This window comes from Triturus cristatus, chromosome 8 (assembly GCF_964204655.1).
Source record: "Triturus cristatus chromosome 8, aTriCri1.1, whole genome shotgun sequence".
In the NCBI taxonomy this organism is placed as follows: Eukaryota; Metazoa; Chordata; class Amphibia; order Caudata; family Salamandridae; genus Triturus; species Triturus cristatus.
This window is the reverse complement of record NC_140591.1, coordinates 1,658,009,442-1,658,030,233: the sequence shown is the minus strand read 5'-3', so window position 1 is coordinate 1,658,030,233 and position 20,792 is coordinate 1,658,009,442. Positions and strand designations below refer to the sequence as shown.

Genomic DNA, 20,792 nt, shown 5'->3' with positions numbered 1-20,792 from the left:
GAAGGTGTTCCATGGGTGTTGCATGGGTGTTTTTACACAACTCCCATGGTTCTTGACGCATTCCCATATTTACCAGAACTGATAGACCTGGGAATGTGCCAAAAAGACGCATCTTTCCAGGAGAGGCGTAACGAGAATAAATATCTTTATTTCTACTCGTTACTTCCTCTTTCTAGGTGTGCTGTATTTTGCAACACATATAGAAAGCGGGATATGCCTCTCGCAATTGTTTTTGTGCAGGAATGGGCCCCTTTCTGCACAAAAACAATCCTGCATGCAACACATGGTGCAAGGGTTCCTACTTTGGCGCCAGGCCGCCGAAAAGGGCTCAGTGCAGGGGAAAAGGCTGGAATGCGCCATATTGCCTTAGATAAGGTGCATTCCTGCCCGTTCCTTGTCACGTAAGGCTGCACAGCGCTGCACTGCATGACACAGTCGTAAATAGGCCCCAGTCTTTAAATGTTGCTTTCAGGGAAGGACTCCCTCATTCCTGGGGCACCTCTATCATTGTGACGGTTCTTAAAAAGGGCGATAAGGACAATCCCCAGTAATATAGACCAATTTCTTTAATTGATTCCATTGTGAAGATCATGGGGCGGGTTATTTTTTTAAGTTCAAATCACTTTTATTTAATTTTCAAAAAATACACACAAAAAATAATGATAAACAGAATTATACTGATAATTACATTAGTAAGATGATAAGCAATGGCAAAAATGATAGAAAGCGTACAGATCATAAGACATATAAAGTAAGCAGGAAGCAACAAAACGACGAATTACTCAAGTGCCGTACCGTGGGAGTCGCAGTGAAGCTGAAGTGACATACAAGTGGATAATCAAGCGTGGTTTCACACGAGCTGGGGCGGGTTATTTGAAACAGAATTGCTACCCGGGCACATGAAGACAAGGTACTGTCTGATCTGCAGTATGGACCTAGGTCCAGCAGGTCCACCACCGGCCAGGGCTTGAATGTGTACATGGTTATGAGCAAGTAGACAGTGGCACGGTAGAGTTCTATACACGTGGCCTTCATGGACCTCACCACGGTCGGCTTCTATACACGTGGCCTTCATGGACCTCACCACGGTCGGGTTCTATACACGTGGCCTTCATGGACCTCACGTCGGCTTTCGATAGAGTTAACCATGTCAAATTATGGAGCATTCTTCTTACTGTGGGGTTGATCCTGGTATTGTCTACTGTTCGAGGTCTCTCCATGCTCATACTTTGGTGGAGTCCGATGAACAGATGATTCCCTCTGTACTTGGTCATTTCAGACTGGCAGCGGGGTCCAGAAGGTGCATTCTGGCTCCTTTCTTCTTCACTTCTCTGTCCATAGATAGGCTAGAACAGGCCCCAATGGCAGTAAGACCAGACTGACCATTGACAGGGACGCGCTCTCAGCCAGGACTGCTTGATTCGGACACTGATGAGGGGTTTGCAGATCCCTCTGGAAGGGTTTGTGGCTTCCATGGATGAGATGTGGACCCTGCAACTCATTCGAATCAATCTTTGGTAATGGTGGCGGACTACGTCTAACTAAGTCCGACACATGCCTTATCGAAGGTTGGGGAACATTCTTATTAGGGAATTTATTTTGAATTGGAAACCCCTGATATAAGCTAAACACAGTGAGCTCAGAAGGGTCTCTTAGTGAGCTCAGAAGGGTCCCTTAGTGAGCTCAGAAGGGTCAATGCCCCAGGCTAGGGGAGGCCACTGAAGGAATTATTGGAGATTTATCAGGAAACACGTCTCCCTAAAGTTTTGTAGGGTGGCGAAGAATGGGGTATGCTCAAATTGAACAGCTATTGATTATTGAAAATAAATTCCTTTGGCACATGTCAAGTGTTCCTGGAAGCATTCCATCATGAGCTGTCCCCGGTGCACGAGCTGACTGACTGTCACAGCGGCCCTCCGACCCTCCTGTGATGGGTGAATATATGGACAAGAGCTTAAACTGAGGTCAGCAAGGACATATGGCAGGACTGCATCTCTCTCGAGAGGGCGAACCGAGGCTGAGAACATGGAGGAGTCACTGCAGAATGTGGGCAGTGCACATGTATTTACTAACCCCGGGGGGGGGGCTGTGGGAAGTGGACATGTATTTACTAACCCTGGGGGGCTGTGGGAAGTGGACATGTATTTACTAACCCGGGGGGCTGTGGGCAGTGCACATGTATTTACTAACCCCGGGGGGGGGGGCTGTGGGCAGTGCACATGTATTTACTAACCCCGGGGGGCTGTGGGAAGTGCACATGTATTTACTAACCCCGGGGGGCTGTGGGAAGTGGACATGTATTTACTAACCCGGGGGGGCTGTGGGAAGTGGACATGTATTTACTAACCCCGGGAGGCTGTGGGCAGTGCACATGTATTTACTAACCCCGGGGGGGGGGGCTGTGGGCAGTGCACATGTATTTACTAACCCCGGGGGGCTGTGGGAAGTGCACATGTATTTACTAACCCCGGGGGGCTGTGGGAAGTGGACATGTATTTACTAACCCCGGGGGGCTGTGGGAAGTGGACATGTATTTACTAACCCCGGGGGGCTGTGGGCAGTGCACATGTATTTACTAACCCCGGGGGGCTGTGGGAAGTGCACATGTATTTACTAACCCCGGGGGGCTGGTTAAGTCTGATCGGAAACAAAGGGTTAAACAAAGTTTTCTAATGCAGACGTCACGTGACAGGGACATTCAGGAATGACAGATATCTACAGTCCGAGGGTTCATCCGGTTGAATCCGGTGCACCCGATGGAGCCGTACCTTGCATTTGTGGCCGACGGTACTCGCCGTGCTTTCCTTGCTAGATTCGGGGGTAACCTTTTGAATTGAGGATGGAAAGATTAAAAGTTGTCGGGTCTTTGAGGTGCGACCATGTGCTCCGCAAGATACCCTACATTTGACAATGCTTTTTACTGTTATTGCCTGATGACTTTATTACTTATAATGTTGCTCGTTTCTTGAAAGCTGCTCTTAGACAGAGGCGCCTGGGGAGATTTAAAGGATGTGTGCAGCTGTAATGGTGTATTTTTATTGTGACTGTTGTGGTTCACGTGTTTTTAACCGAATAAAGACATTTTGATGCCGATGACCGCCACAGGCAGTGATGGGGTAATACCAGCTTTGCTGAGACTGATGACCCCCGAGTGCACTTTCTTCCCCACTCCTGTGACCTTGGTGTCACGCGGGTTGCGGAGACAGGGCAGTCCTATCGATAAGGGGGAGTAGGGACACTGTCCCCTGAGCGGCCATCACTGGCTGGCCTGCAGTCTAGCAATGGCTGCACCCTGTCCCGGAGTGGACTCAGCCGTACCCATGGCCAGTCCAGGCTCACCCTGTCCCGGAGTGAACTCAGCCGTATCCATGGCCGGTCCAGGCGTACCCTGTCCCGGAGTGCACTCAGCCGGATCCATGGCCAGTCCAGGCGCACCCTGTCCCGGAGTGGACTCAGCCGGATCCATGGCCAGTCCAGGCGCACCCTGCCCTGGAGTGGACTCAGCCGGATCCATGGCCGGTCCAGGCGCACCCTGCCCTGGAGTGGACTCAACCGAATCCATGGCCGGTCCAGCGCACCCTGTCCCAGAGTGGACTCAGCCGGATCCATGGCCGGTCCAGGCGTACCCTGTCCCGGAGTGCACTCAGCCGGATCCATGGCCGGTCCAGGCGTACCCTGTCCCGGAGTGCACTCAGCCGGATCCATGGCCGGTCCAGGCGTACCCTGTCCCGGAGTGCACTCAGCCGGATCCATGGCCGGTCCAGGCGTACCCTGTCCCGGAGTGCACTCAGCCGGATCCATGGCCAGTCCAGGCGCACCCTGCCCTGGAGTGGACTCAGCCGGATCCATGGCCAGTCCAGGCGCACCCTGCCCTGGAGTGGACTCAACCGAATCCATGGCCGGTCCACGCGCACCCTGTCTTGGAGTGGACTCAGCCGGAACCATAGCCGGTCCAGGCGTACCCTGTCCCGGAGTGGACTCAGCCGGATCCATGGCCGGTCCAGGCTCACCCTGTCCTGGAGTGGACTCAGCTGTATCCATGGCCAGTCCAGGTGCACCCTGTCCCAGAGTGGACTCGGCTGGATCCATGGCCGGTCCAGGCTCACCCTGTCCCGGAGTGGACTCAGCCGTATCCATGGCCAGTCCAGGTGCACCCTGTCCCAGAGTGGACTCAGCTGTATCCATGTCCGGTCCAGGCTCACCCTGTCCCGGAGTGGACTCAGCCGGATCCATCGCCAGTCCAGGTGCACCCTGTCCCGGAGTGGACTCAGCCGTACCCATGGCCAGTCCAGGCTCACCCTGTCCCAGAGTGGACTCAAGCCGTATCCATGGCCAGTCCAGGCGTACCCTGTCCCGGAGTGAACTCAGCCGTATCCATGGCCGGTCCAGGCTCACCCTGTCCCGGAGTGAACTCAGCCGAATCCATGGCCAGTCCAGGCGCACCCTGCCCTGGAGTGGACTCAGCCGGATCCATGGCCAGTCCAGACGCACCCTGCCCTGGAGTGGACTCAACCGAATCCATGGCCGGTCCACGCGCACCCTGTCTTGGAGTGGACTCAGCCGGAACCATAGCCGGTCCAGGCGTACCCTGTCCCGGAGTGGACTCAGCTGAATCCATGGCCAGTCCAGGTGCACCCTGTCCCAGAGTGGACTCAGCCGGATCCATTGCCGGTCCAGGCTTACCCTGTCCCGGAGTGGACTCATCCATGGCAGGTCCAGGCCTTCGATGAGGGTAGCTGGACGGTGGACTAGTGCTCACTGCTGTATGTGAGGACTGAGCTCACTGGGGGCATTGCTGGAGTAGCTCATGAAAATGACGGAACTCCAGCAATGCGTCACAACAGAGAGGTGAGTCCAATTTAAAAAGCCTTGCGTCATTCCTTATGCCTGGTCTGAGCATGCTTTGGGATTTTAACTCAGCGAAGGCATAGAGAGACGCAGTGAAATGTAAATTTCACTGCGTCAGTTCTACATGGCTTTTTACGTGGGAACGCCCACCCTGCATACATTGGGGCAGATTTACAAGCCCCTTGCGCCCCATTGCATCATTATTTTTTACGCAACGGCAGCGCAAACAATGCGGCCAATTTACAACTGAACTCATCTAGGGAGATGCATCACGTTGTAAAGCCCTGCGTCACATTATACCTGCGCCATGTATAATGTTTGCAGGGTGGGCGTTCCTACGCAAAAATCCATGTAGAACTGCGGCAGCGAAATTTACAGTATTTCACTGCATCACTCTATGCCTTCACTGCATCAAAATCCCCATGCCTGCTCAGACTAGGCATGAGGAATGACACAGGGCTTTTTGTATGGGACTCACCTATCTGTTGTGGCGCAGTGCTGGAGTTGCGTCACTTTCATAAGCAACTCCAGCAATGCGTCACTTTTGTGCCAAGAGATGCGTCAGTATTTCTAATGCATCTGTTAATCCTTGCGCCATAGTGCACTGGTTTGTAAATACAGGGGGCCTCATTTATGAAAAGTGACGCATCGGTGCTTGAAAACAGCGATGCGTCACTTTTCATTGCGCCCTCCATGCGACATGCTGGATGCGTCATATTTACAATATGACGCAGCATGTCGCAAGGAGTTACAGATACGTCAGTATTTCTAACGTATCTGTAGGCGCAAAAACGAGCATTGCTGGAGTGTGTCACAAAAGTGACGCAACTCTAGCAATGGGTCATTTCACATGGGCAAGTCCCATTTCAAATGTGCCTGCATCACTCTTAAGATATTGACGCATTTGCATTTTAGAAGTGGCACACTGAAATGTCATAGATTTCACTGCGCCACTTTTGCGAGGCTTACTTGCATCCGAACGCCGACCCTGCATATATTATACATGGTGCAGGTATAATGTGGCGCAGGGGTTTACAAAGTGATGCATCTAACCAGATGAGTCACTCTGTAAATATGACGCAACATGGCCCATTTTTTATGCCACTGGTGCGTCACACAAGGTGACACACCGGCTCCGCAAAAGTGACGCAAGGGCTCATAAATAAGCCCGGTAGAGCTCAGTGAGTGAACATAATTGTGAGAAGTTGGCCTGGTATATGCTGTCCACTAGTTATAGTGGGCACCTTGCACCGGTCCAAACGACCTTTATTGAAAGCTATCCTAGTGGTAGCTATGGAGAGCAGCCTTCAGGCTAAGTCTCGAAGGAATGTAAAGCAGCTTGTCTTACCATATTGTAACCCCTTGAATAACCAATTAAAAGGAGAACTACATAAGGTACATATACAATACATGTATTTATTACTAAACACTCTCTACTAACCTCTTTATGAGATTAGAGAGCAAGGCACACAATATTACAGTTCTAACACGACAGTAAATAGCACAATACACAGTGGGCTCCAGGGGGAGACCAAACCATATATTAAGAAAGTGGTATAACAACCCCGACTTGACTAGACATAATGCCTAGAGCACGTCGAATCCCTGGGACACCAAGGAAACACCCAAGGTAGTGACACAGGGGACCCACGGAGGACGTGTGCAGTGTGAGAACACAGACGCGAGTTCAGTACAACTCTATGGGAAAGTTGCGGTTGGAATTTTAAAGATTAAGGACACTCAGGAGAGGACTTTGAGCAAACTCTTTCAGACCTAAAAGGTTATGAGGCCAGCACCCATGTGAGCACCAGAGTACTCGTGTTACCTCACCCAGCGAAGCCGGGTGCATAGGTGTCAAAAGGCGCCGGGAATCGTCGTTGATTTCAATGGCGATGTGCTGCAAAGTGCTACTGCTGTGAAGAGGAAAAGTGTCCAGTGTGATCCAAGCCTTAATCAGAGCTGAGAAGAACCTAAAAGTAGAGGGGTCAGAGTCTGGATCACTAGCCAGTGACCAGGGGCACGAAAGGCGAATGCCCACCGATGTCGGGTGACTCAGTTGCTAAGAGGTGAAGCTTGACTCTGCAGCTACTGGGGCCAGGAGATGTCGACGACAACCAAAGTCCGGAGGTGAGCTGTCCCACGAAGGATGTCGAGTGCTGGGGGGTCAGTGACTGGGTGAAACACCAACAAGCCTTGGCAACTGCAACCCACGGGGTCAGAGAAAAGGTGCTTCGGTGTGAACCAGCAAGGTCCTGGGGACTCCCCAAGCAATGGAGAGTCCGGGCACGTCTGGAGCAAACAGATAACCCCAATTAAAGTTAGAATTGCTTTCTCAGGGACCCACAGGTTGACGGACCAGGGATCACGAAGGGACCTCAAGAGAAAACACAAAGGGCCAGCTCACGGAACACTCGCGGAGTGTAGGCTGGCAATCTTCGGTGGGATTGCTGCTTGGGGTCATGGCTACAAGTAACCAAAAGCTCAGCCTCAGAGGTCGCCTCAAAGCTGATGCTTCTGCAAATGGTCGCCGTGTCCAGGGGTTCAGGTTGCACGGTCTCCACGAGGGATACAGGCCTCAGAGTTGCTGAGCTCACAGATCGACCTCAGAGACCACGGGAACCCACCTCCCGTGTTGTAAAATCTTCGGAGTCCTTAAGGAGCTGCGTCGATGCAAACCATACAGAGGCATCTTTGGTGCCTGCCTTACAGGGGAGTAACTCCTTTACTCCAAGGGATATTCTTCGGTCATCCAACATTGTGTAGATAGTAGAAGTTCTGGGATTCTGTAGCAGAGTTTCATCCAGGTAAATCTAAAGTCCTGTAGTCAGGGGTTCCTACTTTATAACCAAGGAAGGGGTGGAACAAACTCTGGGGACCCACCTATGGGAGGGTCAGGACAGAGGCGTGGCTACACCAATGTCCTTTGTCCAGTTTCGCACCAGAGCAGGGGCTAGTAGCCCCTGCAACTGGTTTGAGCTGGACTATGCACAGGGACATCAACTGGTCCCCCAGTGCAGACATCAAAGCACTCTCAGAGTGCACCCACCCAGCCCCAATACACTAAAGCCTGTCTGGGAGGTGGCCAAACCTCCCTGTGACAAGAAACCTATTGTCAGGCCTTCCCCTGCTGGAGTTTCGTCCAGCAGCAGGAGGGCAGACTTGTGTATGTGGCTGGCAGCATCCATTTTGTGATGCCCGGGTTCTGTGAAGCTGGTACCGGGTGTACCAGTGTTGCCATGTTTCTCCCTCTACTAGGGTGGAATCATACCTCCCCCGCCAGTTACTGGTGGGGAGGTATGATTCCAAGGTGTTTGACACCAAACACGATATGGTTATGTGCATCCGTTTTAAAGTTAGCATTTACCGTGAGGTTATAATGCACTTAAGAGTATATGGTATGGCTGCATCACAGACAACCCCAGAGAATAGATTCCGAAGGCTGCAGAGGGGCTCTGCTCATGCATGGGCACCCTCTCACATACAACACAGCAACCTGCCATCAGGATTGTTAAGGCCTGCCATAGGGGTGACAGATAGGTTTATATGTGCAGTGATCAGGAGAGATATAGGTAACCTATATCTCAGTAAGGGTTTGTATATACTGTTCCCAAATAGGTACAGTGTGTACAGAGTCCACAGTCCCCAGAGGTTTGTCAGAGGTTAAAGTTAGATATACCCTTACTCTCTAAAGTGGTAGCTTGGTCGAGCAGTAAGGCAGTATCAGAGGACAGTGTAAAGCATTTGTTGTACACACTCAGTCAGCAAATGGTCTCACACACTCAAGAACTGAACTCTAGGCCAATGGTTTATATAAAAAATATATGGTTGTTTTATTTTAGAAACAACAATAGGTATCAAAATATACTTTCTCAGAATGAGATGCTTTAGTTAAAAACTTTGCAATAGGCAGTTGACTTTTGCAGATAATAGTTACAGTTTTGTTGCAATAGGCAATACAATTTCAAACACAATAATACATTGAGCTCAATGGGAATTTTAATTTATTAGCAATTGATTACTTTCAGGATTACTTTTCTAACTCCAGGACTGGATCCTAGATTCAGTCCTGGGACAGTTCTTGGAAACAAGTGAGTACATTCGTTTTAGTTACTGTTGTGATTGTTAAGCAATATTTTGCTATTTTAAAAGTTGACAGAAACTTTTGCTAATCAAATTACCAATGTTATCCTATGGAAGGAAATTCACTTAGCAGGTAAGTGGGGTTATGGTTACTTTTTCTAGGTCAGTGTTGGATCCTAGATCCAGCACTAGGGTACCACCTGTAAGCAGTTGAGAAACTGCGTTTAATTTACACAGGCGATTCTTAAGGAATATTTATAAGTTTGCAAAATCGACACTTAGAAGAAATTTCATGGAAAAACAGTCAATGGTTTCCTATGAGAGAAAATTCAAGTTACGGGTAAAGTATGTTCTTGTTACTTTTGTAATCCAGTGCTGGGCTCCTAGGCTCAGTACTGGGGCATCTATCTAAAACAGGTAAGTAATTGCGTTTTCACAGTTGGTACGATTTTTAAAGAATATTTGTAGTTTGCAAAAATCGATAAGAAATTTAACAGAAAAACAGTCAATGGTTTCCTATGGGAGAAAATTGAATTAGTGGTAAGTACGGTTGTAGGAAGGTGGATATCTGACTATGGTTACCCCCAAATTTTTGCCTAGTGTCTAGCTGGTTTTTCGACTTAGTTGGCCTGAGATCCTGCCATTCAGGCTCTCAGGCTATCTGCTCTCTCTGTAAAATGGACTCCATGTACCCGAGGTACATATCCAATTGGTTGGATCACCCTGTCAGCCCCTGTACCAGTGTACACTAGGTACCCAGGGCATTGGTGTACCCAAGGCCTGCCCGGGGCTGAAGCATGTATTATGCCACCCCAGGCTTGGCCTAACAAATCTGACACAACTGGCTGATCACTCAGCTGGGGTAAGTTGGTGTAACCACCTCTTACTTAGGTGTAGTATACCTATACCTAACCTTAAATGGGACACCTGGTAACCTATAAGTCACTCCTATGGCAGGCCTTAACAATCCTGAAGGCAGAGTGCTTGGTTCCATGTGAGATGGTGCTCTGGCATGAGCTGAGCCTGTCTGCAGTGGTCGGAACAACTTCCTTCTACTGTTTCCAGATATCGTCATACCATATACTCTTAAGTGCATTATGAACCTCGCGGTTAAATGCTAACTTTGGTTTGGCTTTATCAAAACATGTCGAGTAAGGTGTCATACGAATTGGAATACTAACCCCTCGCCAATTCTGGCGACGGGGTTAGCATTCCACCCTTCTAGAGGGACACGACATGTACAGTACCTGAAACCCGGGTAAAATCAGACATAGCCTCAGCTCCACAAAATGGATGCTGCCACCACAGACACAAGTCTGCCCTCCTGCTGCTGGGAGTCCTTCCAGCTTGGGAGGTTTGGACAAAGGGTTTCCTGCCAGGGGAGGTGCGTGCACCACCCCAGACAGGATTTTGTGTATTGGTCAGGTAGGGCTTGAAAGAAACCAGACATGCCTGTGGCTCACAAGGAGCCTCGGGGCATATGCCAGTTCAAACCGGTCCTGGGGCACACCAGTCCCAGGCCTGGGGCGAGCTGGACAAAGGATTGGGGGTGTAACCACCCCCCTTCCTGGTCCCACCCCTAGGGAGGGACCTAGCAGGTAGTCCGGCCCCTAGAATCCGCTTAAAGGTAGGAGCTGTGTCCTAAGACTTCAGACATCCTGGAATCAACTTGAAACTAAGAAGAAGACGGGAACTTCGACGCTCTGCCGCACAGAGGACTGAAGCCAATCTCCCCTGTGGTCAGGGAGTGACCACCTTGCTAACGCAAGCACCATCCAGCGAATCAACGTCTGCTTTGCCGCCGCCTCCCGCCGGAGCCCGAGCCCAGAGACTGACAAGACCTGGACCTCCAGACCTCTCACCGCCCGATCCACAGTCCCTGCAAAGAAGAGACCCGTGGAGGCACCGAGACACGTGGAGCCAGCCATCTTGAAACGACCACGACAAGCTGACCAGTGCAACAACCGAGGCTCCCTCCAAGTTGTGCTTTGGGTCCTGAGAAGCCCAACCCTCGAGCAGCATCTGCACCAAAGGTGAGCCCTCCAGCATCTCCACGATCTGCGTGGGGCCCTTCTGCATTTTGCCACTCGACGCGCCTAACCGGTTACTGGCCCGCTGGCTAGTGGCCATCTTGGCGACGAAATCTATGACAAACACCGCTGGTCTGGTTGCTCCAGACTGGCCCTTGCTCCCTTCCAAAGGAGCAGTTCCTCTGACCTTGCTGGTCAGAACCAACAGCTATTTTCCGAATCTTCCTACAATTGCTTTTGCCAAGGCTTGTTTGCTTCGATCAAGTCGCCGACACCGCCGACAGCGAGAGCCTGCGTGGGACAGCTCGTGAGCCGACTCCTGGACGTCGTCGACCTTCAGGGACCACGTGGCTGCGGAGACAGGCTACCCCTCATCACCTGTTTGCACCCGACATCGCCTGGTACCCACCTGGTGCCACGCTGGTCACTGGCTAGTGACTGTGAACACTGTCCCCTCTGCTTTCAGGTCTTCAACATCTCCGATCCACTCTGGGATCAACTGCATCTCTTCCCGACCGACCGCCTGCAGCACTTTTGTCTACAGGCCCCACGGAACAGATAGAAGAAACCCGACGCACTTCGAGGCCTATGCACCCGCTTCCTGTGGGTGAGGTAAAGCTGGCACACCTGTGCCCAAGTGTAGTATTACATCTCTAGTGCCTGTGTTCCAAGTCTTAAGTTCCTAGGTCATCCGGAAGATTCCTTTTGCAGTAACTTTGTACTTTTTACGCACCCATTGAAACCTATGGGAGCACGCGTGTGACTATTTGCTCTGCACACGCCACCCGTGGACCTCCTGGTCACTAACTGAAGTTAGCTCCTTGTAGGCCCAGCGATTCTAGAGGCCCTAGGCCTTTTCCCTTTTCTGTTCGTGGTACTTATACCACTATTTTAGTATATGGTTTGAGTGGCCACCAGGGCCTATCCATATAAAGTGCAACTTCTGTGTATTCTACTGTAATCTTGTTTGACGATTTGTGCTCCTGTGCTCATAAAGAGACTAGGGGTTACTTTGAGAAATAAATACATATATATTTTGAATATATATCTGTGTGGTGTCCTTTCATTGGTATAAAAGGGGGTTACTATTGGTAAAACAGCTTGCTTAACACGCATCACGAGTTTAGCCTCAAAGACTGCTTAGCCTACGCTACCACTAGGGCAGCTAGTCCGAAAAGGTTGACTTACAACCACACCATAAGGGTTGCTTGGCATGGTACAAGGTGGTCACTAGAACTAGTGAACAGCATATACCAGGCCAACTTCTCACATTGGTGAGCAGCGGTGGGATTTGAGCTTGCTGTGTTTTACCATTGTAATCTCTTGGTTACCAATTGAAAGATCACATAGGTACCTGTAGGTACATATAAAACAAGATTAGATATACTTAAGTTCTACTGAACTTAGTTGTTGTAGAGCAAAGGGAGTAGCACACCCTGACTACAACTACTAGATAGGTTTAGTAGGTAAACCCAAGTGTAGGTAGATTGCAACACATCCACCCACACTTAAGAGCAATGGCTGGGGCAGAGGGGTCCACTGTACCCATCTCTGTTGAGAGTGACCCCCAGAGGGCACCATCCATCTTTGCTACCCTTAATCAGAATGAGCTCAGGCAGTTGGCAACTCTTAGAGGCCTTAAACAGCCCAAGAACCCTACCTCTGCTGTGCTCAGAGCACTCTTGCAAGATGATGAGAATCAAAGAGAGCTCAAGAGAGCTTCCCAGTTAGCCCCCTTAGGGACAGGAACAGGAGGCCCCCCTTCTGAAGATGCCACTGAGACACCCCTTTCCAATAGTCACCCCTTAGATGGGATGCCTACCACAGAGGAAGAAAGTGATGGGGATACAGACAGTGGTGAGGATGAAGGGAGAACTAGCCCAGTGCCAAGTGTTATACTTGGCCCAGCTAAACCAAGGCTATTGGGGACTGACAGTGGGTTCACCCCACTGGATCTCCCCAGTGGACTTAACACAGGGCTTGGAAGGCAAAGGAATCGCTCAGGTGACTCCAATGCTTCCCATGGCTCTAGAGGCTCTCAAGGTCACTCCAGGAGAAGGATGACCACCCCTCAGAGGAGGGAACATGAGGCCAAGATGCAAGAAGCCCAGCTGAGGATCAGGAAGCAGGAGCTAGAAGTAGCCCTGATGGAAGAGAAACTGAGCAAGGCTAGGCAGCATAGAGAGAGTGGGTCTATACCCACTGGTGGCAGCAATGTCCCTAGGGACAAAGATAGGGTCTTTGACAATAGGAACCTGTCCAAGATTGTGCCCCCCTACAAAAGTGGGGATGACATCCACAAATGGATGACTGCTCTTGAGAGAGCCTGCAAAGTGCAGCAGGTTCCTGAAGACCAGTGGGCAGCAATCTTATGGCTCTCCTTTGAGGGGAGAGGCAGAGATAGACTCCTCACTGTTAGAGAAGAGGATGTCAGAAATTACAGAGTCCTGAAGAGTGTCCTAGTTGATGGGTTAGGCTTAACCACTGAACAGTACAGGTTAATGTTCAGAGACACCCAGAAGACACAGACTCAGGACTGGTCTGAATATGTGGAATGTGCCACTAAGGCTTTGGAGGGTTGGTTGCTGGGAAGTAAGGTATCTGATTATACAGGATTGTACAATTTGATGATGAGAGAGCAGATTTTAAGTAATTGTCAAAACCAGCTTCTCCATCAACACCTGGTAGACTCGGATTTGACCTCTCCCCAAGAATTGGGAAAGAGGGCAGATAAATGGGTCAGGACCAGGATCAGGCCTAAAAACCAGGGTGGTGACCAAAAGAAAGATACCACCAAGCCTCAAGAGAAGGGTGGGGATAAAGAAAAAGAGAAACCTTCCTCAGGGCCCCAAAACTCCACACAGGGTGGTGGGTCCCAAGCTCCCTCCTCTACCACAGCTAAAAAGCCCTACTGCCATGAGTGTAAAACTCCTGGGCATTGGAAAACTGACAGCGGTTGCCCAAGGGCTAAAAACAAAACTGTTCCTCCAATTACTCCTGTCACACCACCTATTACTGTCAGCAGTAATCCCCCAGGTGGTGGGAGTGCCCCCAGAAATCTGGGTGGGTTTACTTGGGGAACACAGGGGGACCCTGGCTTAGCCAATTCCCCTACAGCAACCACTCTTGTCTGTGATGGTGGCATGGGGTTTGCCAACTTCACTGCCTGTCCCAACACTTTGGGTAGGTACAGACAGGAGCCCTACATCAATGGTACCAAAGCTGAGGCCTACAGAGACAGTGGAGCTAGCATCACAATGGTGGCCCATTGGCTAGTTCCCTCTGAGCAGCTTTTGCCTGGTTTCTCCTACCAGGTGACTAACATTGATGGCAAACAGAACAGTCATCCCATGGCAGAGGTATGTCTCAGCTGGGGAGGTGTCACTGGCCCTAAAAGGGTGGCAGTGTCCCCAACCTTGCCTGTAGACTGCTTACTGGGGAATGACTTAGAACTCTCAGCTTGGGCTGGAGTTGAACAAGACACCCATTCTAAAATGGTAGGCCTGTCACAAAAGGGTAGGGGGGTTGTGCCATTCACAACCCCTGTCCAAATAGATTTCCTCCCTGAAAAGGTTGGAAGGGCAGTGGTAGCCACAGCCCAGGCACAGACAGACTTCCCTGTAGAGACTGGCAGAGCTGTGACAGTCACAGCTCAAACACAAACTGAGTGCCACCCTGAAAAGGTTGGCAAGGCTGTAATGGTCTCAGCCTATACTCAGACTGACATAGGTGTAGTGAAGCCTGAAACAATGGATCACTCCACACAAACTGAGAGTAGTGGGGAGGAAGAAAAGTCTCCCTCTCCCCAGACATTAGGAAAAGGTCAGCCTCCTCAGGGATCTGACCTCACCCCTTGTGAAGGAACTGCCCCAGAGGTAGCCAGGCCTGGCCTGGCAGAGCCTTTGATGTCAGTGGCCCCTTCCAAGGTGGGACCCAGTCTGGTGCAGGTAGCCTGCCTCTCTCTACCCTGCCTCAGTCAGCCCAGGGCTGCAGAGGTCAGGGAGGCCAGTGGACCCCCAGAGGGCCCCTGTCCACAAGAACCCCCCCATCAAAAGAATGAGGATTGCCTGGCTAGTAGCCCTAGTCAGGTGATGGGTAAAAACATTCCTGAGGGATCTCCTTTACAGGTAGTTAGGGACCTCCCCCAGAGGGATTCTGTTGGGCACAGGCAAACCTGGGACCTTAGGGCCCCAAACCTGACCTGTCCCTCCAGTAAGCCCACAAAAGGGACCCAGCCTCCAGCTTTAGGTAGCCAGAGGCTGACCCTGAGAGCACAGTGCAACTCAGTTAAGGAAAGAAAGGCATCCATGGTGAAGGATGATTGGAGGAAGCTGAGGCCTCACTTTGAGGACACTCACTTCAGTACTCCATCTCAACACCAGCCTTTTACTTTGCCAAGACACGCCAAAGGTAGAGATTCCCTATGGTGGAGACCCTCTGATACCCTTAGGGTGAGGGATTGCTTAGTGGACCATGAGACAGGGGGTAACCATGCCAGTGCTGGTTCCTCCTTATATGGCCACTTGGGCAATATAGGCTTACCTGGTCAAGGTCAGCCTTATCTCCCTTCGTTTGGGGGGAGGTTGTGTAGGAAGGTGGATATCTGACTATGGTTACCCCCAAATTTTTGCCTAGTGTCTAGCTGGTTTTTCGACTTAGTTGGCCTGAGATCCTGCCATTCAGGCTCTCAGGCTATCTGCTCTCTCTGTAAAATGGACTCCATGTACCCTAGGTACATATCCAATTGGTTGGATCACCCTGTCAGCCCCTGTACCAGTGTACACTAGGTACCCAGGGCATTGGTGTACCCAAGGCCTGCCCGGGGCTGAAGCATGTATTATGCCACCCCAGGCTTGGCCTAACAAATCTGACACAACTGGCTGATCACTCAGCTGGGGTAAGTTGGTGTAACCACCTCTTACTTAGGTGTAGTATACCTATACCTAACCTTAAATGGGACACCTGGTAACCTATAAGTCACTCCTATGGCAGGCCTTAACAATCCTGAAGGCAGAGTGCTTGGTTCCATGTGAGATGGTGCTCTGGCATGAGCTGAGCCTGTCTGCAGTGGTCGGAACAACTTCCTTCTACTGTTTCCAGATATCGTCATACCATATACTCTTAAGTGCATTATGAACCTCGCGGTTAAATGCTAACTTTGGTTTGGCTTTATCAAAACATGTCGAGTAAGGTGTCATACGAATTGGAATACTAACCCCTCGCCAATTCTGGCGACGGGGTTAGCATTCCACCCTTCTAGAGGGACACGACATGTACAGTACCTGAAACCCGGGTAAAATCAGACATAGCCTCAGCTCCACAAAATGGATGCTGCCACCACAGACACAAGTCTGCCCTCCTGCTGCTGGGAGTCCTTCCAGCTTGGGAGGTTTGGACAAAGGGTTTCCTGCCAGGGGAGGTGCGTGCACCACCCCAGACAGGATTTTGTGTATTGGTCAGGTAGGGCTTGAAAGAAACCAGACATGCCTGTGGCTCACAAGGAGCCTCGGGGCATATGCCAGTTCAAACCGGTCCTGGGGCACACCAGTCCCGGGCCTGGGGCGAGCTGGACAAAGGATTGGGGGTGTAACCACCCCCCTTCCTGGTCCCACCCCTAGGGAGGGACCTAGCAGGTAGTCCGGCCCCTAGAATCCGCTTAAAGGTAGGAGCTGTGTCCTAAGACTTCAGACATCCTGGAATCAACTTGAAACTAAGAAGAAGACGGGAACTTCGACGCTCTGCCGCACAGAGGACTGAAGCCAATCTCCCCTGTGGTCAGGGAGTGACCACCTTGCTAACGCAAGCACCATCCAGTGAATCAACGTCTGCTTTGCCGCCGCCTCCCGCCGGAGCCCGAGCCCAGAGACTGACAAGACCTGGACCTCCAGACCTCTCACCGCCCGATCCACAGTCCCTGCAAAGAAGAGACCCGTGGAGGCACCGAAACACGTGGAGCCAGCCATCTTGAAACGTCCACGACAAGCTGACCAGTGCAACAACCGAGGCTCCCTCCAAGTTGTGCTTTGGGTCCTGAGAAGCCCAACCCTCGAGCAGCATCTGCACCAAAGGTGAGCCCTCCAGCATCTCCACGATCTGCGTGGGGCCCTTCTGCATTTTGCCACTCGACGCGCCTAACCGGTTACTGGCCCGCTGGCTAGTGGCCATCTTGGCGACGAAATCTACGACAAACACCGCTGGTCTGGTTGCTCCAGACTGGCCCTTGCTCCCTTCCAAAGGAGCAGTTCCTCTGACCTTGCTGGTCAGAACCAACAGCTATTTTCCGAATCTTCCTACAATTGCTTTTGCCAAGGCTTGTTTGCTTCGATCAAGTCGCCGACACCGCCGACAGCGAGAGCCTGCGTGGGACAGCTCGTGAGCCGACTCCTGGACGTCGTCGACCTTCAGGGACCACGTGGCTGCGGAGACAGGCTACCCCTCATCACCTGTTTGCACCCGACATCGCCTGGTACCCACCTGGTGCCACGCTGGTCACTGGCTAGTGACTGTGAACACTGTCCCCTCTGCTTTCAGGTCTTCAACATCTCCGATCCACTCTGGGATCAACTGCATCTCTTCCCGACCGACCGCCTGCAGCACTTTTGTCTACAGGCCCCACGGAACAGATAGAAGAAACCCGACGCACTTCGAGGCCTATGCACCCGCTTCCTGTGGGTGAGGTAAAGCTGGCACACCTGTGCCCAAGTGTAGTATTACATCTCTAGTGCCTGTGTTCCAAGTCTTAAGTTCCTAGGTCATCCGGAAGATTCCTTTTGCAGTAACTTTGTACTTTTTACGCACCCATTGAAACCTATGGGAGCACGCGTGTGACTATTTGCTCTGCACACGCCACCCGTGGACCTCCTGGTCACTAACTGAAGTTAGCTCCTTGTAGGCCCAGCGATTCTAGAGGCCCTAGGCCTTTTCCCTTTTCTGTTCGTGGTACTTATACCACTATTTTAGTATATGGTTTGAGTGGCCACCAGGGCCTATCCATATAAAGTGCAACTTCTGTGTATTCTACTGTAATCTTGTTTGACGATTTGTGCTCCTGTGCTCATAAAGAGACTAGGGGTTACTTTGAGAAATAAATACATATATATTTTGAATATATATCTGTGTGGTGTCCTTTCATTGGTATAAAAGGGGGTTACTATTGGTAAAACAGCTTGCTTAACACGCATCACGAGTTTAGCCTCAAAGACTGCTTAGCCTACGCTACCACTAGGGCAGCTAGTCCGAAAAGGTTGACTTACAACCACACCATAAGGGTTGCTTGGCATGGTACAAGGTGGTCACTAGAACTAGTGAACAGCATATACCAGGCCAACTTCTCACAACGGTTGTAAGTACTTTTCAGGGTCAGTGCTGGGCACCAAGATCCAGCCCTGGGATTTCTCCTAATAGCAGGTGAGTATTTCCGCTTTCGTTACTCGGTTGATTTTAGGTGAAAATTTTAATGTTTACAAACTCCACACTTAGAAGAAATTTCAGAAGAAGCCAGTCAATGTTACCCTAAGGAAGAAAAGTGAGTTGTCGGCTTTTGGGTAAGTACTCGACTGGCAGAGTTAAGGTTCTGGGCATCGACTCAGGGGTCTCCCAAGGTCAGGTAAGTACAGTTGTTACACCCTCAGCGGCACAGGGGCAGCCGGGTGCAGAGTGAGTTAGGCCCAAAGTTATCCTATGGGAGGCAGGGGGGCCTTGGTTCGTGGCTGCTGACTAGCAGGCCACACGACTGTGGGAGCTGGGCTCCTGGTCACTTGCTCAGGGTAAAAGAGGAAGTAGGTAGGAGTAGAAGTTGCACTGCCAGGGACGCCCCTTTAAGTAAATTGATCACATAGCGCCTTATGTCCTGCCCTTCCACCCCCTCAGCCACACCCAAAATTCTGACATTGTTACGCCTTTGGCGATTTTCAAAATCCTCCATTTTCCATTGGAAATCCTCTGCCACCTTTTCTTGAGCCGATTTAAAGTTTTGCCAATTGCCAAAATCATCTTCAATCTTACTTGTGCGTTCTTCCACCTCCGTAACTCTGCCCACCAAATCATCGTACAGTTTATTAGTCTTCTTCAGTGAAGATTGTATTTTTTTAGCATCCTGTCTTGCTTTCCGGCTCACGACTCTAGCCTCTGCTTGCATCTGTTTCAGCATATTCAGCAAGATGTCAAATGGAGCACTCTGTTTTGGCGACCTATTGACATCCTCTTCCTGATATATCTGGGAAGTGCCTGCATAGTCCCACAGCAGCCCCTTTTCTGTGCCTCCAGGTGATCCGGTCTGTTGGCTACTTAGTTTTGGCTTTAGCTGTGTCTTTCTCAAGGTCGAGTCGTTACCTGTACGTATATCCCCCCCAGAGGAACTGGAGCCTGAAAATGAAGCCTCCTCTGCTTCGTCATCTTCCTCCTCTGAGATCTCCTCACTTGGCTGCGCTGAGTCAGAGTCTTCATTGAGAGAGAAGAATCTCTCTCCTTCACCCGAACCCACATCGCCCTTTTCAATTAGGTCCACCTCTCTGCAACCAAGAAATTTCTCTTTATTTGTCAAACTAACAGAGCTTCCCCATGTAGGCAGGGCTTTTTGGGGATTTTTGGGGTTCTTGGAGGCTAACAATGCTGCTTCAAGCATCATGATGGCACCCAACATATCTGCATCCACATTCCCCCTCTCACCTGGTATTACATTCCCTGACTGAGCCTGTCCCTGCTCAGTACATACCAGGGGGGAGCCTGTTGCAGAAACCAAGTCCGACTCTATCTGAAGCCTCACTCGATCCTGAGCCACGGAAGAGCGCTGTGCCTGTTGCTGTTGTTGTTGCCTAGCAACTGGAGCGTCCACGATTGACATACCTCCAGCGTCCTCGAGGACGCCTCCAGGATCGTTGGATCCGCCGATGCTCCCGCTGCCTTCGTTTGGTGAGCGATCGCCTGGTGCCATAGAGCGAGCGGTGAATACTTCTGACAAGGTAGGCTGCCTGAGGGGGGTCTTCCAAGTTTTTGGTTTAGTTTTGTCGAATCTGTCAGTTCTTTCAGCGTATTTTGTCAACGGCTTACTCCCTGCTTCAACAAGACTGCCTGGCTGACTACCTCGCATCTCCATCTTCTTATTTAGCTGCGGGGCCGCCGTTTTCCGTATCGCCCCTAGTTCCTTGGCAGATGGTGGTGCTTCTTCGTTTAGACCTTTTGGGGGGTGTTTACCGGCCTCCGCTTGCTCCTTTGCCTTCTCCTTTCCCTTTGGTTTATCACTTTTAGCCAGGCGCGGAGGCATTCTGTGCGGCTGTGTATATCGTGCCTTTATACAACCAATAATCCTCCAAAATCTCCTCCAACTTGCCTTAAGCCAGACCAGGTCTACTAGCATATTATATCTATTTAGATCTAAGCGCTGTGATGGATGAAAGCATCGGTGATGAATATAGAAATCTGGATACTACGTCTGGATACTACGTCTATGCCAAAGCCATCAGGGGTCCAAAATCCTGTAAACTAACTCATCGTCAATGCCGAATTCATTACTGATGGGAGAGAGGTCAGCAGCGACCGCTCAACACAGCCCGTCCGCGGCCATCTTGCCCCTCTGTGAGCCAGAAGCCAAGCTATTTTCTGCTGTTTTATTTGCTTTTGTATCTTTTTTGCACATACTCTGTCTTGCACTGGGTATCTGGAAACCATCTTGGAATTGCAATCCACACTGGCCCTCTTAAAGGTATTCTACATGTTGCGGCACACCTCACTCGGGCATGAAGAAATATGACCAAATCAGAACACTATGATGGAACTCTACAGGTCCTCCTGGCCGGCCTGCACCATCTTCAAGCTCAGCTGCATTATCTGCAACGT

The 20,792-nt window shown here is 50.7% G+C and overlaps 1 protein-coding gene across 1 annotated transcript in view; it reads right to left on the bottom strand.

Annotated features, from left to right (window-relative positions):
• The window catches only part of LOC146808503 (transient receptor potential cation channel subfamily M member 2-like), a 637,932-nt gene extending 617,712 nt beyond the window's left edge, over window positions 1-20,220 (bottom strand). The window contains exon 1 of the mRNA XM_085623963.1: window positions 18,847-20,220. Coding sequence (XP_085480089.1) covers window positions 18,847-20,220 — 1,374 coding nt within the window. The remainder of the gene's footprint in view (window positions 1-18,846) is intronic.
• Window positions 20,221-20,792: the final 572 nt, after the last annotated feature.